Source organism: Anguilla rostrata, chromosome 12, assembly GCF_018555375.3.
Source record: "Anguilla rostrata isolate EN2019 chromosome 12, ASM1855537v3, whole genome shotgun sequence".
Lineage (NCBI taxonomy): Eukaryota > Metazoa > Chordata > Actinopteri > Anguilliformes > Anguillidae > Anguilla > Anguilla rostrata.
Genome location: NC_057944.1, coordinates 29,873,232 through 29,891,249, shown reverse-complemented (window position 1 = coordinate 29,891,249; position 18,018 = coordinate 29,873,232). Strand labels below are relative to the sequence as shown.

Below are 18,018 nucleotides of genomic sequence, written 5' to 3'. Positions count from 1 at the left end.
TTTAAAAAAACGGTATCGACAAATCTCAGGGCATCCATAATCTATGAAAGGACACATGCAGTATGGACAAAAAGCAAACGTATCTGTATTTTACACTAAATGGCAGGCAGAACTAGGGGAGTCTCGATTTCACCTGAAATGTGTTGCATTTTACCAGTGGCCTCAGAATGTACAGTACTCTACAATCAAATCTCAAACGATAGCTCTCTGTTGCTTTGTTTGAGGACTTGTGTCTGTATAGTCATCGTTGTTAAGCTGATACTTGGGTCCACTTAACAATGGCTGTGTTCAGGTTTAACTTTTACATCCAAAGTCCTCCTACATTCAGATGCAGTCCTCTGGTTTCAGGTGTTTCTGTCTTTCATTTTTGTCTGGATTTCATCCATTTTCTGTCTCCAGGTTTTAGTTTGCACAGTGGCCTTGGAGTGACTCTTGGAGAGCACTAGAGGGGATTTGAATGGCTCTCTTTGTGCCATTGAAAATTGTCTTGAAAATGATCATATTGTGTTTGTGTAAATATTGTAAACAATGATTTGTTTTGTTATAAATGTATAAGTTATAAATGCCAACACTGTATGTACATTAGCGATTGTGTAATTTTGTTGTAAATATCATGTGCAATAAAAGTGAATAATTTTCAACAATGAATAAGTCTAGTCATTGTTGAAAGTGACAAGACTTGAAAACACTTGACTGCCACTTGAAGATGTCCTCATAAGAAAAGTTTCTGACTAAAATGTTTTAATATGTGTACCCAATAGAGTTCACATTCAATCAAACATTTTATGGAGAACATTGCATTGAGAAATTATCCCAGAATAAAGTGTTACATAGGATGTACTAGTTTAATGGCTTTTATAGGGCAAATTTATATGACCGTTGTATCCAACTAGTAACATTTCCTGTGTTTTTGTTATTGTATTAATGCCCAAAGTGTCATTTTATGAATGTGTGGGGGGGAAATATTAAAAAGCACCTAAGGCATTCATTGTTTAATTATGATTTCATTTTTAAATAATGTTTGCCTGAAGGATTCCAGAACATCTGAAATTCTTAATTGCTCACAACAGCCAAAGAAAAACCACTTTACAGAGGATGGATTTTTATCCAAAGTTTTATTTGTCATACATTTTTATTTTACAATCCAAAAACTATAGAGGTGCATAGTTATGAGAAGGAAAATGAGGGACATTGTACAGAGGAGAGAGAGGGGTCAAAGAGGAAGAGCACATTCACTTGTAGTATTATTGTTATTATTATTATAATTATTATTATTAAAATAAGCGCAGACAGGGTTGGAAGACCACTCCAAGGTGGGTGTCGGCATAGAGTTCAGTCAGCAGCTGTGTTAGAGCATATGAGGGTGTTCATGGCTAAGGGTGGGTTATCCCCCTCCACTCCCCCCCCCCCCCCCCCCCCCCCCGCCACATCTGCCCATCGATTAGCCTAGGGCCAATTGGTTTGTTTCAAGGCAACGTGGGCGTAGCAGGGCGGGGGTTGAGCGTCCGAGGATGAGGAGGACGATGCAACCGTGCGCAGGTTTGCAGAAGAGGGCAGTGATGGGTAAACATGTCAGGCAAAGCGAGTGGGGTCCCACGCTTCGCTCGCGGCCTCGCTGGGCCCGTGACTGTGATGATGCGTGTCTGTGGATCTAACTGAAGGGCTAGGGCTCTCAGCGAGCGCGGCGGCGTTCAGTAACTGCGTGTGTGAGCTTCACAACGGAGCCTCAGGCTGTCCGGGTCTCTTCTGTAGGCTAACCTGGTCATGCCACGAATCTAGACATGTTTTGCGTTTGTAAAAATGCTTTAAAAACTCTGCGGGAGAGTCAAGTAAAAACGGGCTTCTGTTTTACCAACTGGGCTTTTTTTTTAACGATACTTTTAGAAAATTAAACCCTTTTCTTTTTTTTCTTTTTTTTTTTTAGTCTGTTCGTTTTAAAACGGCAATAGATGGGGGCGGTTCAACAACCGGTTATTGGCACCGTCTCTGCGCTGGAATGTGTAGAGCAGAGAGCGGACTGCAGACTCTTGGCGTGGCAGTGAGAGTTGGAGCCGCTCAGGCAGTGAGCCGCGGGGGGTTTCTGAAGCCGATGTCAGGCGAGGCTCTCGATGCGACCGGCTCGCGGTCAGGGCGGGGGACGCGGGATGGCGCCGCCAGCGCACCGCGGCTCGAGCCGTTCCGGGTGGCCTTGAAAAGCAGGCAGGGGCGCTGAGTGGAGTTCGCCAGCAGGTGGCGCCCATGCAGAACGCTTACCTGCTCGTCTAGGCTATTAAGACCGGAACAGCTCAAACTGCGGTCCAATGCAGTGCCATCTACAACATCACTGAAATAGTGCGGTCTGCACAATACAGTTCAGTGGATCTGGACTACAGAATGTTTTCCCTGACTGGTTATTAATTATTAATCCAATTTGATCGGAAAGAATTAATTAAACAAAAAATAACAATGATAATCATCATCATCATCATCATTTGTACTGTGTATGTTACCAACAGATAGACAACACGCCCGGCTTCAGATATTCCCAGTCGGCACAGTATTATTTACGGCTTTATTTATTTATATCTGCACCTGCAAGTAGAATTGAACGGTAAACGGTCGCCTGAATTGGCTATTTTAAAAGCCATATACGGCTGCTGGGTTACTATAAAACAGTTATTGTTTAATGCAGTTTTACGCTACGGTGCAGTGTTAAGCTTGGGGACTGCAGGACAAAGTGTGACGCGGATCTCAACCGGGCCGTTCGGACGCGCCGCAGTACCGGCAAACGCAGCCGGGTGGCGCTCAGTCCGGACGAGGACAATCCAGCCCAGGGTCTGCGGATATGAGACCGACGAGTAACGGTTAGCCTACACATCGTCCAGAACAGAAAAGGTTATATAAAACGCGCCTAATACTGCCTAAATACAAATATTAATCTTGAACGGACGACGTGAGCAGTATTCCGTGAGTTACCGGGAAAGGGGACGCCTAAACTATTTATCTACGACATTCTCAGATTTGCAAGCGCGATACGGCAAGGAAGGTAATCATGAATATTAACGATTTGATGGAACCCACCGAGAGACAAAGGATGAATGTAATATGTATACATATGCAGTCGCTCTGAACAGTGCCTGAGTAGCAGACATTTTCAGTTAGCTTTGCCCAGAATATACACAGGCATCAGTTTGTTTATATACTAGCTGGTTAAGCACTGGTTGTTAGAGATAGATCGGACAGTCCACTGTGGGCAGTTACGTAGGGCAGACACCTTATCCAAGGACACTTAGTTCAAAAAGTCCTAAACTCTGTGTACTTAATAGCCTACAGCTGACTCTATGCTGGGGACTTGAGTGTTTTTAAGGGACCACTAAGAACTGCGTCATTTAGCATGTGAACCAATATCCCCCCTGGTACGGGTGTGTCTGTGAATGTGTGTGCGTCGGGGCAGGGATCCCAGATCAGATAGACAGGACCTGAACAGCACAATCTCCGCGCTTTCACAGCATTGACATAATGTCTTATGGCAATACAATGGTCGGGACATTCATCAGGGACCACATCGATACGAACAGATAATACATCAGTGCATTCGGCAGGCAGAGTGGGGCAGGACCCGGGTTTTTTTAACGTGAGGGAACAGTTCCCAGTGACGACTTATACGGAAAGATAGCTTCACCCTCGTGAGGTTATTTTATTGCTAACATTATCCATGTTGAAAAATTTAAAATAATGTCACGGTGCTGAAGACACGATGCGATTAACGATGTGAAAGACTCAGACAATTCAAAGTTGTCTGGAGGCTGCTGCACAGGCCACACGCCAGTGCGCATTAACGGGCGGAAAAACATCTCAGAACGTCACGGCGTCACTGCGCGCGCGTTCACTCCGGAAGTGTTCGGAAGCCGTCGGATTCGCCGCGTCACTTCCTTTTCGCCCAGCGCGGCTAGGCCCGAGCAGCAGCCTCCACCGCGGCGGCGGCGGCCGCGGGACGCGGGTCTGGCGCCGCTCTGCCCGAAAACATCTCTGGCGGGTTCCGCCAGAGCCCCTGATTCCAGAAGGAAAGTCAAGTGTTTCGGAAGACCTCTTGACGTGTGCTCGGTTATTACAGAGAAACGAGAGGGGGGGGGAAGGGGGAGGGGTGGACGTCGCCTCTTCCGCGGTCAGATTCAACTCCACTGCCCCAATATTATCCCAAAATTTCCCCTCCGACGACATACACCACCTTCCCCGCATCCTTATTCCACTCTCTCATTTTGTCTCACAACAACAGCCACATTCTGCACACAAAAATAAAAGACTCTAGATTAGTAAAGTGCACAAAGACCATCCCTTCCCCACACCACCACCAACCTCCTGCATTATTTTTTCTTTGGGAAGTGAGGGGGATGGAGAAATGAGGGGAGGTACTATTAGTTAGAGTTTTCAGCTGAAAACTCCATTAGCATGACATTCACAGATTATGTCTTTCACGATTGCAAGTATACCTGCTCACAAATATACTCCTCATACAGGCAATGTGAAGAGGGTTTTCTTTTATTTTAACGGTGAAATGCTATTAGAAAATAATGCGGGACCATGAGTCATTTGCTTTGGATCTAAAACAAATAGGAATTTAAAAAATGAAAAATAATAACGGAATTAAGAATATATTAAAATGAGTAGAAATAGAAAAATTTAAAAACTGTTTAAATATTTAAGAGACTTCACTCTGGCGTCATACAGGAAATTGTAATGGCACTTTTTCTCAGGATTGCCTCTGAAATTGATTGGGTTTATTTCCAGATGACACTGTCCACTGTAGGAAGAAGCCCAACTTCACTGCCCACCACTGTCCTCCTGCTTAACAAGAGCTTATTCTTTAGGCGGACCAGTCTGTCACATTTCAGAAGTTTCGCCTGTTGAACAGGAAGTTTGCTCCGAACAGTTTGTTACTGTTGGCAGCACTACTCTACTCTGCAGATGTTTCCTGGGGGTGGAATACCGTTTTGGGACTGTTTAGTGAACCCCTCTTAGTCACGCCTTTTCTCTGCAGGCCTCTACACACAAGCCCCCCCCCCCCACCCCATTTAAGTATTTTGCAGAACTGCCTTTTCAGAAGGAGGGCGGTGGCAAAACGGCAGCGTCTGGTCAGTGGCGGTTTTTTGGCAGTTGTGCCAGTCCGAGCGGCTCGCGAAGCGACGGGCGATCGGGACGGGAGCGCATTTTCCGAGCGGCCGTGTGGCGCTCTAGCACTCTTCTCTTAGGCGTGTCACCTTGACAACGGCCTCCCGGGAGAGGGCCATATGTTCTTTAACGAGGTGGCGTTTGCTCAAACGGATACCTGCGCCCCTTCCACCTCCCCGCCCCGCCCCCTCTACGATGACTGATCGCTTCACTGCGAGCGCCTTGAGGACAAGCACTCTGAAACCCAGGTGGAGCGAAACCCAGGTGGAGTCACCGTACCCCCTGGTGGCCCTTGGGATATGTCTGGGAGGGGTAATTAGGGTAATATCAGTTTTGATTCATTTCTTTGTCACGATATGGCCACTGAAGTTTGTACGGTTTTTGCCTTTAAAGTCTACCGACAAGGGCACGTGTGCGGGCCACGATTTGCACCCTTCGTTTGCGGATGTCAAAAAACGCATCTTAAAATGGTTCATTATATTCAAGTTAATAGACTCCTGTGCCAGCGCTAGAGCACGATGTGCCCTTTAAAGGCTCGGTAATCACTTTCAGAGCTGAGCGGTACACGGTTTTTAGAGACCTTGGAGCTAATGGTGTGCAGCAGCCTACGACAAGAAACAGATGGAAGGACTCTGTGAGCGCCAGTGCCTCTCTTCTTTCAACATTTACGCTTTTTTTTTTTCAATTAGGCCGTTTATCCCTTTCATTTACAAGGGATCCAATATCAGATCCATTCTGTATCATGTTTCCTGGATTGGATGCATATCCAGTAGGTCAGGATCTTTCAAAGCGCGATCTTATGTGTTACTTGTTTGTTCTCTTACAAACAAATTCTCTCCCTTATCTGTGCTAGATGCTCTCTCTTGACAGAAGGCAAAATTACGAGTGGCCTGTCCTCGCATTTTAATGAACATGCACTTTTTACACGCGTGTTTTCTTTGCTGTTTGAGCACTGCCTTAAAAGCAGCGTGTTTTCTCAGACGTTAACCAGTGGCTGGACCAGTACTGGCACCTGAGTTCCAAAAATGGGTGTACCAGAGAAATGTGGCATACCAATCAAAAACCGCGTGTGCCAAGGACACCGTGGAAGTAACGTGCCACCGCCACGCCATGTTTTAGTCACTGTGGTGTGTTAGGGGGCATGGGTGGTACAGCAGAGCTGGGCTGTGGGCAGTGGGCTGGGCTTGGGCAATGCCGTCCAGTGAACCCGTGCCAACTGAGCGGGTGCACTGGACTCTACTCTGAGGAGGGAATGCAGCGTGTGCTGAGGCTGAAGCGCCTCAAAGCACAAGTTTGACCGCACGTGGTTGAAGTGGGGGGGCGGGGGCAGGGGCGGGGGCTGGGGGAGAGGGGGCACTGGAAAACAAGAGAAGAAGAGCTGTCTTGCGGTAAGCCTTGTATACAGTATACAAAATTTCTCACATGCTAAAAAAATGCATCGGTTAATTGTTAGAAGCAGCATCATAAAAGTTCATTCGTTTCTATGGGGATTGGGGTTTCTGGGGATTGTCAATATATTTTTTATGTATTTTAATTTTTTTTTTTTTTTTTAAATGCGTTTTCTAAAGGTTTTACTTTTCCATAGCAGTTAAAGTCCTCCCCAAAGGCAGGGGGAGCTATAAGCGTTTACAGGCACCTGTGTTTCATCTAAAGCAAACCAGTGAGTGAGGTTTCAACTCCAAACCACACCCCCATGACTCTTTTCTGGGCCATTTCCATAACCCTTCCCTTTAATCTGAGCTCTTTTGGTTCGTACAGGGGACTGAGATCAACTGTCAGTCCCTCTGCTCACCCAGCCCCCACCTTCCGGATGTTTCTATAGTTGTACGCAGCTCAGCTTTTCATAAAATCGGTACGCAGTGCAGTGTTTCAGTGGAGTGGAATAAAAACCGTCTGTGTTTTTATGTGTTTAAATCAGGTAAACTGAACTACAGATATCTCACAGGCACAATCTGTATATTAGTATATTTATATAATCATCTCCCGTTTTTGTACTGCTTTCCGATACTTTTTTCTACACTATGAGTGCAGTTCCCTGTCCGTGTGTATTGCAGTAGCTGCACTGGGGGGTGCATAGCAATCCTTGGAACGCCCTAAGTCTGCAAGGTCCTGTCAGTGATCTTGGGCTCTCTGGCGGGACGGCGCCCTGTTCCTCTTGCTCCCCGGGGGTTACGGTTCCCACAACCCTCACAGGCGACGCCCCAAATCCTGCTCTAAATCTGGAAGATCAGCAGGGTGTTTGATTTCCGTCTTGCGCTGTGTTATAGTATACGGCCGTTTGGAGACCTTGGCAGTGTGACCACGGCGCGTTCCAGTATTAAACCTGAGCTGCGTACAAGTATAGCCAGGGGTCGCCAGTTTCCCCCGGCAACGCGAATGGCAGCCGGTCGCCAAGACCCAGTCCACTTGTGTTCGGAGTTTGAGAAGCGATGTTTCGGCCCCTCGTGGCAGAGAGCCAGGGTGGGTTTCGCCGAGGCCCCAACGAAGCGGCAAATGGAATTTGAATCTAGTTTGGTCAGGTTCACATCACTCCGGGTTTGGGTCCAGTTTACAGCTGGCGTTGTCATGGGGGTGTATCTAATCCAGTTCAAAGAATATAGGGCACAATTAATGTTCCCCGATGTCAAGCATACTGTAAAATATATGTAATATATTTTTCATATCTATATGTAGTACCTTTCCATTATATTTCTATACCATTCTTTTTAAAAAAACAGTCCATAGTTGTATCATTCTTTCTATACACCTATTTAACATACACACATACATATATACACACATACCTAAGCATATATATATATATATATATATATATATATATATATATATATATATATATACCCCCTGTGGTATACTGTCATGCACAAATGACCAAAATTTGTCTTGTCCAGATTTCTTCAATATCCAATGTAGTGCCACTCATTTGACATGTGCTCAATTTGTTTGACATCCAAGCTAACATTCATAATTAACACAGACCCTGCTGAAAGAATAGGTTGTGCTTTTTTAAGACTCATGAAAGAATGAACATTTTTTCCATGTCGCTGGAAAAAAAACTGAGCTGAAAACACTGAAGAAAAGTCACTCTCACACAACCAATGAAGCTTGACATTGAAGTTATTTTGTGTTCAGACGAAGGTCAAAAATATGGCAGCAGGTGCACAAGCCTCTTTGTTAAGATTCCAAACGACAGAATGCTTTCATACTGGACTTTGCCGGGCAGAAGCTAGCGCTGTACGTATGATTGACTCAAACTCAAGAGGGGGGCAGAGCAGTGCAATGTTCTGATTGGTTCAGAGGTTAGGGCTCAAACCTCAGTTGGTGCACAGCACATGGTTGTGCGAGGTACTCAATTGCTTAATTAAATATCTAACAACGAACTGTCTAAGTGGATAATGTGTCAGAAAACAAAAATATAATCTTTGAACGTGACTGCCAGGATTCCAGCTAAGCAAATAAGTAATGTAATGCAAAAAATTCAATACTTTTTTTAACATTAATTCCAATTCTAAATATAGGTGCCATATCCACTCATGGATAATTCACAGCTTGTACCATAGAGGGTCTTACGTACGTGTGTATATATGTATATGTCTGAATATATATTGTACATACCTAGTATATATGTACATATATACATATATGTGTATATATGTGCATACGTATGCACATGCATGTTCTCATGCCTTTGGTGTTGCTTTATTGTCAGCTTTGGATCCTGTGAGGCCATTTTCAGTGTTGTCATTCCCTGTAGAACTCACAAGGCACTCTTTACTGTGGAGGGAAACACAAGGAACAGCAAGGGGGCGTCTACTTCAGAAATCACATTCTTATCCAAATATTTAAATCATATTTTTCACTGAAATTTCTACTTCTCTCTATGTAAAAATTTAAAAGTTTTAAAATAATCAGCTATCAATCGATAGATTTTTATGAGAAAAGCTGTATGGAATTAATTTCCCTTACTTTTACCCCCAAAACACTCCCAACATGCCCCGCCCCTGACCCATCACCAAGACTTACTTCTTCTCATTGACTTTGCGAAGTCCAAAGAGGATGAGGGCCTTCAGAACCATGACTAAGACGATCAGTCCGATAACCCCTCCCACTACAGATGCGATGATGACCGTCAAGGTGTTATCAACCACCTTCACTGGAGAGAAGGCCAAAAGAGAAGGGACAGTTTGAGAACGACTGGTCACCCCCATGCCACAGGAACTTAAATATGAGTTTACACGTGTAATTGTCCACAGTGTGGAGTCCACGCATAATCGCACCCTTAGTTGCCATACCTGCAATGATCTGTACCTGAAGTTTACTTCTGTTTTAAAACATTCTCATAATTTTCTGGTGCTTTTAAATATGCCTAATATGATGGATTGTGACTGATTAAATGGCCATAGCGTCTGCCCACTGTAATCCCTGTTTGAAGATTTATGACATGGTACAGACTTGTAATCCCGTTGCACATGTATGCAGGCCATCAGGAGTCATTAAGGCACATGGATGGGTAAGTAAGATCTAGTGTATAACATAATGAAGAGAACAGGCCATTCAGCCCAACGATGCTCGCCATTTTCTTACCACTAAAGTGTATCTAGTGCTCGGGTTTACCTACAAACTAGGTACTAGATCTAGCACTGTATCAAGCCTGATTTTAAAAACTCCCTAGAGAGATTCTGCCTCTACTACCCGGACATACATTACTGTGTACTACATTACTTTTTGGCTGAGACCGCAACAGTGGGGCCAGCCCTATAAACGCGAATGTCTGTGACTGAGTGAGTGATGAAGTTACACCGCGCATGTCTGTGACTGAGTGACTGAGTGAGTGATGAAGTTACACCGCACATGTCTGTGACTGAGTGACTGAGTGAGTGATGAAGTTACACCGCGCATGTCTGTCACTGAGTGACTGAGTGAGTGATGAAGTTACACCGCGCATGTCTGTCACTGAGTGACTGAGTGAGTGATGAAGTTACACCGCGCATGTCTGTGACTGAGTGACTGAGTGAGTGATGAAGTTACACCGCGCATGTCTGTGACTGAGTGACTGAGTGAGTGATGAAGTTACACCGCGCATGTCTGTGACTGAGTGACTGAGTGAGTGATGAAGTTACACCGCGCATGTCTGTGACTGAGTGACTGAGTGAGTGATGAAGTTACACCGCGCGTCTGTGACTGAGTGACTGAGTGAGTGATGAAGTTACACGCCAGTCTGGACTGAGTGACGAGTGAGTGATGAGTTACACGTGCTTCGTGACTGGCTAATGAAGTTACATCATTGGTCGGCCAGTTCGGTCCAGCCATATACTAGGTTTTGATCTGGTCTTGTTTTTATTAAAAAGGGAGGTAGGGAGGAGAGACTCACATTCGTCTACCACATAGAGTCTGTAGGTGGCGCTGTGGTTGCGATACTTCTCTTTGGGGTTACGGGCGAAGCAAATGTATTCGCCATCGTCCTCAAAGGAGATGTTCCACAGCCGGATGGAGATGTTGTGGGTCTTGGTTGAGCCCACAAAGTCCACCCTGGGGTGATAAATCTTGACATTTGGCTCCACCCCTTCAATATGAATTACTGCCTCGCACAGCTGGAAAGAAAGGATTTGCAATGTCACTGCCACAAAGACCAGTGCATATGAAATGCATGAGAGACTGCAAGTTCCTGTAAAAACTTCTGCATGGAAAAGTTGATGATTATTATTGGACAAAGCAATTATATATCTCTTGGTGGTTATGTAGAATGAAGCAATTTCAATTAAATGTCTTTTTGAAGATATAGAACCAACAGATCTAACCATGTCACCAGCCTGATATTTTAGCTACAGCACCGCTATATCCGAATACTCCCACCCAGCTAGCACAAACCATTATTGCAATTCCTCACAACGTTACAATAAGGTCGAGTGATCTGGTGATAAACTATTTTTTGTGACAAGAATGCAACAATGCCTTCATACAACATAAACAAGCTTTAAAAAGATTCTGATTTGGTCATTTGAGCATATCAACAAGCACAGGAGTACAGTCTGAAAGCAAAGGAACATTGGAAGTTTGATGATGACAACAGGACTTTCAGCCCATCAACAGTAGGCCATTCAAAATTGGATACAGATCATCTTTACTTCGTGATTGGATAAAGGGTGGCTGACAAGCAGGGGGAAGGCGTGGCCAGCCCTCACCTTAATCATGGTGCCGTTGTCATTGTAATGCCAGCTGAAGTAGAGGTTCTTGATGCCGATGCAGCTGCTGTAGGTACACGGCAGGAGCACGGTGCTGCCGTTCATGGCCTCCAGGTGGTTGACTTTCCCTACCGACACCTCCAACGCCTGAGCGTACCACACAGCTGAGAGAGGGAAGACAGAGGGAGGGAGTGGGGATAGAGGGATGAGGTAAGAAAGAATGGGAGGAGGAAAGGAGGAAGACAGAGGGTGGAGATGAAAGGGAAAGGAGGGACAGAGAGTTTAGGAGATGCCCAAGGCAGGTGACTTAAATAAAACATGATATCACTATTTGCAGAGTAGCAAAATCGCATCTTTTGTGCCAAGAACAGTTGATTCAATGGCGAAAGATGTGGTTGGGTATATGGCTTATACAGAGTACTGCCGGGATCAATCACAATCTCCTATCAGAGAATCCTACGGGCACCGGTTCACTGTGAAGAGAGTCATTGCGACATGCTGGCTAACATTCTGACATGCCACACTGACAGGCCTCTGGAGGAGCTGGAGGTATCTGAGGTGAGGGACAGGAGGTAGACGGAGAGAAGTAGGGAGAGAGAAAGAGAGAGCAGAGAGGGGAGAAGAGAGCATGATGCTTCTCACCGCCTGCACCACCTCCCATCCCGCAGCGTTCTCACCATGCTCACTGGCGTCAGTCCTGAGCGGGCTCGGGACGGGGCGCTATTTATAAACCATCCCTTCTCAGTTATTCAGTCCCGAGACATGAGGTAAACAGCAGAAGTAAAAAATAAAAAAAAACGAAAAAAAAAACAGACGTCCCGTACAAGCAAGCGCCCAATGAGGTGCAAGGTCTGTCCCGCGCCCAGACGATACTACTCTGGTTTAGAGATTCTGAAAGTTCCAGTCCAAGTGCCCCCCCCAACAGCTTCCGCCTCATTTCGATCCTTGCAAACTCATTTTGGGAAATGGAAGTGCTGCTGCTAAGCTGCATTTAACCGTCAGCGATACCCCCCACTCCTCGCACAGTTCCGATCATTGATTGGAGGCGGTGCCACCGGAGCTTGTTCCTGAGACCGAATCGGGCTGCGCGGCACATTGCGGTGGACAAACCGGTGAGAGTGGCCTTGACTTTGCCAACTGTATCATGTAAAGAAGAGCCGCAGTGGTTTTTTGGGTTTATTGTTATCTAGAACCCTATCCTTATCCACCCTTGAGAGAGTGGGGCAGAGAGAGAATGAGAGATGACTATGCCACAGCTGGAGGGACAGTCAGTAGGCCACAACAGTCCCACATGTTCCCTAAAATAATTTTGTTTATATTATTTGTGGATTATTATCTTGCTCCTTATTACAATCCAAAGTCACCTGTTTGGCTTGACTTGAATGATAAGGCAATGGCATTGCTGTTAGCAGATTAGCTGCACGTTTACAGGGGCCTAACCATTTGAGGATGGCAGTTGTGTTGGGAGTGCTGCAGGTGAGAATTGTCCCCTCTCAGTAGTATGCTAACCAGTAACACAGTGCTGAACATTCACACTGCTGTTGGACATTGTGGATGTTCTGTACAAGAATCAGATATGCTGTCAACCTCAGCACAAGCACAGACATACAGTACACACACACACACATATACACATACACACACCCATGCGTGTTGACACATACATACACACACACACAGACACACGGACGCAGAAATACACACATTGAATTGAATACAAATGCATTCAAGTTTGAGTGTATGACACAGACCACCCAATGCGGGTCATTTACGTAACAGGAACATTTTCCTCATAGATTTTTTTTTCTATTTCGGCGCTCTCTGTTGCTCAGGACTGCAGTGCAGCTGCAGCATCGCATTACAGGAGCTGACTGTCAGTCCCGTTCCCTCCGCAGTCAGGCCATGTGACGTGGCTACCTGTACCCACAAGCATGCACACACGTGCGTTATCACACGGCTGGTCAAACACAGTAAGCTAGCTCAGGTTGAAAGCTAGCTCTCAAGCATAGAAGAATGAACACAGATGCACACAAAACTCTGGATGCACATGAAAATGACAAAAGTCCAACACTTGAACACGATACATATTTCATTTGTTTTGCGATGGGTGTGCGCCAGTGTGTATTACGACGAAGGCCCACTGCAGCAGAAGAGAAAGAGGAGAGAGAGAGAGAGAGAGAGAGAGAGCACTCAGCCTACAGTTCTATTAAGGAAAGGTTGAAAGGGCTACTGACATTGACTGACCTCTGTGCGTGTGTGTGCATGCACGTGTGTATTGTATGCAAAAAGGAGGGAGGGAGATTCTGCTGACCTTCTACTGTCATACAGGATGTGTGTCTGTGTGTATCTGTTTGAGTATTCTGCAGTGCCTGTGTGTGTCTGAGTATTCTGCAGTGTCTGTGTGTGTCTGTATGTGTGTCTGTTTGAGTATTCTGCAGTGCCTGTGTGTGTGTCTGTTTGAGTATTCTGCAGTGCCTGTGTGTGTGTCTGTTTTTACATTACATTACATTACATTACAGGCATTTGGCAGACGCTCTTATCCAGAGCGACGTACAACAAAGTGTATAACCATAACCAGGAACAAGTATGACGAAACCCCTAGAGAGAAGTACCGGTCCAAGTACAGGGAACAACCGCATAGTTCAACTTGACCTGATGGTTAACTGATTAACACTACAACGAGAACGGCAACAACGCAATCTATGGAAAATAAAAATAAATAAAAATACAAGTAGTCGTTAAGACAGGCGCATCAACTAAGTCACCTATGAAACAGCTGCCTAGTTACAACCCTAAGTTTTAGTCATTTACAGGGGGGAAGGGAGGGATGGGGAGAGGTGCAGCCTGAAGAGGTGGGTCTTCAGTCGTCGTTTGAGTGTTCTGGAGTGTCTGTGTGTGTGTCTGTTTGAGTATTCTGCAGTGCCTGTGTGTGTGTGTGTCTGTTTGAGTATTCTACAGTGCCTGTGTGTGTGTCTGTGTGAGTCTTTTGCAGTGTCTGTGTGTGTGCCTGTTTGAGTATTCTGCAGTGTCTGTGTGTGTGCCTGTTTGAGTATTCTGCAGTGTCTTTATGTTAATCTATTCTGGTGCAATAAACTGGAGCACTGCAGTCCTTCTTCGCCAGCCGCTGAAACTATGCTAGCAGAACCAGCACAACTGCTGCGATCCCCTTTGTTTCATGAATAACGTACTTCCACCAACAATCCTCTCAGATTGTGAAAGAGCAATTAGATGTTCGTTTTTCTGCAAACTGTAATCATAGAGCGCCTACATCACAGGCTACGCGAGTGTTTACATTATTATTATAATATGAACATAACAATTTGACAATGTGAGCGTGAGAAAACACACGGTCGCCGCAGTGTGCCGTTGTTTCTGTCGTCACTGTGGACCGTTGCTATTTGCAATCATGCAGGGAAAATCAATGGGCGGTTCAGAGGTGCTGACAGATCACTAACTGGCAATTAACGGATGGGTTTTTGCTCCGCCCACCTTCGTGATAATGTGGAAGAGGAACTGAAAAGGAATGAGGGCAGAAGGAGTTGCTAGGACACGGTTGTTGTTGTTACTATAGATAGTTCCGAACGATAGTTCCGAGCTCGGAACGTAATCACCCTTCTTCCTCTCTCCTTTGATCTCTTTGAAGTTGTGAATGGCTGTGCTGATCCTGTGCTTCTGAAGCTGAGCACAGGGTCCCTGCTTTGCTTTTGATGCAGTTAATTGAGTGGAAGCGATTCTTCATTACAGGTCTTTTCAAGATTCAGTTCACTCTCCTCTCTTCCACTCCCCACGATACCATTAGCAGTTAGTAACTGAATGAGCTAGGGGAAGACCCACCCCACCCCCCCCCCCCCCCCAGTAGGCGATGTGCATTCCCCAAACGTAGGTTTTCCTTCTGCACAGTCATGCTTCCTGCATCTTCGTCTCCTCCCTTCTCTCCCTCTCTCTCAAAATCAAATTCAAAGTGGCTTTAAATGAAGAAAATGCAAGAAACATAGAGCAAACTTATAAACAGAATACAAACAAACATACACACACACGCACAAACGTACATACACTCTCAGACTCACATACACAAACACACATGCATTCACATACACGCATGGAAACACACGCACACACACATGGAAACACACTCACAAACTTAGACATGTCACACACACACACATGCACACACATGTACATACACCCACATGCACTGTGAGGGAGTGGGGGTTTTGGGAGACCAACCGCGACTGAACAGGGGGTTCTTTAATCTATTCACCAGAGGAAAAATAGCCACAAAGTCTCAAGAGACAAGGACAGCGGAAAAATAAGGGAAAGGAAAGCAATACTCCTTAGGGAGAGTATCCCAAAGAAAAGCTCTACACAACCCACGTACTGGGTAAAAAAAACTAAAGCTTAAGGAGTATGAAAATAAAACTGCCGGAGCAGAAAATGGGGCAACTCAAAGAAAACAGACCTCGAACCGAGGCTGAAAAAGTAACACCCTAAAGAAAGAATACTGAGCTTAGATTGTGGCACTAACTTGTTGCCAACAATCTAATAAGCTAAAGACTGTTGTGCTAATTTTATAGCCACAACAATCCAATATCGCAACTCAATCCTTTACCTTTACCTTTACCTTTACCTTTACCTTTACCTTTACCTTTACCTTTACCTTTACCTTTACCTTTACCTTTACCTTTACCTTTACCTTTACCTTTACCTTTACCTTTACCTTTACCTTTACCTTTACCTTTACCTTTACCTTTACCAGAATACCGGCTCTCGTGCAACATAAGTGACACTGAAGCAAAGCTTATCGGCTTGCTCGGGGTTTAAATAGAACACCAACAGGTGCAAATTGTAAAAAGAAATTTGCAGGTGTATAATTCAATCAACTCAAAGGCCGTAATAACTGAAAAAAAGGCGCACGAAAAAACCAATGGCCGTAATAACTGAAGAAAAGGCGCAGGAAGGAAAATAAATGGTGGCATCAGCCAAAACCATGACATGCACATGCACACATACACAAACACATACGCATGGACACTTCTGTGAAGTCTGGTTTCAATCCACATTTGTCCTTACCTTTTACTCACAAAAAGGTACTCATTACAATGAAAAGCAAATGCTTGGTTATTTCCGAGACACAGGCTGGCAAGTTCATCAATCATCAAAATGAACTTGGCAAATTGCCCTTGTCAGGAAAAGAAAGAGGTTGCATTTATTTTTCAGTCACTGTTAAGGGCTAATGTTGATTGAATCCAGGAACTTCTGGGCAGGGGGTGGGGGTGCAGGTTAAGGAGGCTCTTGTCCAAATGGGGGTGTCACAGATGAGAACACCTGAGTTCCAGGAGGAGAGTATTAATCTTTAACAACATTAACAACACTGTTAAACTTACTCCGTCTCCTTCAACCCACCTCCCCAACTCACTCTCTTTATCTCTCTAAAAATTTTCGCTAATTTCTTGTTCAATTTTAGTCGCACTTTCCCTCTCTCTTCCTCTGTTGCTCCACAGAACACCGTTTTCATTGACTAGTAAATTTATTTTATTTATTGTTCTTGTCAGGCCATCTGAGGTTGGCTCTACAAACTTGTGCTCTCCTCTGAAATGTGATGTCAAGCCATTGCAGTTATATTTGCTGTTTCGGCAAACATAATGTCAGTATTCCTTCAAGAACTATCATTACTTGTTTCTTTTCAACCAGTCAAGCTGGCTAAGACCTGTAAAATTTAACCCCCCCGCCCCCTTCTCAGAGCTAATCCCAGATTAACGGAGGAACACTGGTTAATCTGCCCAAAAAAAACAAACAAAACAAACCAGAAAGACACTCATGCAAATGCAATTGCGCACACGCACACATGCACACGCACACACATGCTCACACTCACACATTCACTCACACAATACCCGCACACACATATTCACAGTAGGGTTGCCAGATGTTCTGTTTTTTGACTGGAGCAGCACGAGTCTTTTGTGGTCCAGTGGGACACGCCCATTAGGAGGGTATATGTCACCTGCTCCCCTGCGCAGCTGCAGGGGCATGCGCAGCTGCAGGGGTGTGTGCACGTCCAGGGGCATGTGCAGCTGTGCAGTGCTCTTGGGCTTGCATGCAAAACCGACATAAATGTCAGCCATCTGTTCTGCTGAAATGTGAATCCACAGCAGGCCTTGTGTGTGTGGCACATACACGATAGCGGCTCGCAACCTGAATCTGGGATCTGTGTATGGTAAACCATGTCCCTCTCTTTTTCTCAGTCTATACATCCTTCTCTCTCTCCTCTGTCTCACTCTCTCTCACTCTACATATCTTTCCCTGCCTCTCACTCCTTTTCCCTCTCTCCTTATCTCTTTCTTTATTCTCTTCCCTCTTTCCTTCCTCTCCAGCCTCTGGCCCTCAGGGTCCCCTTATGGTGTTGTGCCCCTCTCGCTGTACCCTGGGTCCTCTGTCCATATTTACACAGCTAAGAGATGCTTAATAATTCATTCATTTTGCTCTTTCTGAAAGACAGAAATGCTGACAGTGGGGTTTTTTTTTAACCTTCTCGACACGTGTCCATCTGCCTCTGTCTCTCTCTCTCTCTGTCTCTTTCTTTCTTCCTCCTTCTTTCTTCCTATTTCTTTCTGTCTCTCTCTCTCAATTAGAATTTCAATTTCAAAGCGCTTTATTTGGTATGACGAACATATGCATTTGTGTTGCC

At 45.1% G+C, this 18,018-nt stretch overlaps 1 protein-coding gene across 1 annotated transcript in view; it reads right to left on the bottom strand.

Moving 5' to 3' along the window:
• Positions 1-1,098: 1,098 nt before the first annotated feature.
• Positions 1,099-18,018, bottom strand: part of scn4ba (sodium channel, voltage-gated, type IV, beta a) — a 28,481-nt gene continuing 11,561 nt past the window's right edge. Inside the window, exons 2-5 of the mRNA XM_064303781.1 lie at positions 11,331-11,494; positions 10,520-10,739; positions 9,172-9,301; positions 1,099-8,922 (exon numbers count right to left, since the gene is read on the bottom strand). Of these exons, the coding sequence (XP_064159851.1) occupies positions 8,829-8,922; positions 9,172-9,301; positions 10,520-10,739; positions 11,331-11,494 (608 nt within the window). The 3' untranslated portion in view covers positions 1,099-8,828. The remainder of the gene's footprint in view (positions 8,923-9,171; positions 9,302-10,519; positions 10,740-11,330; positions 11,495-18,018) is intronic.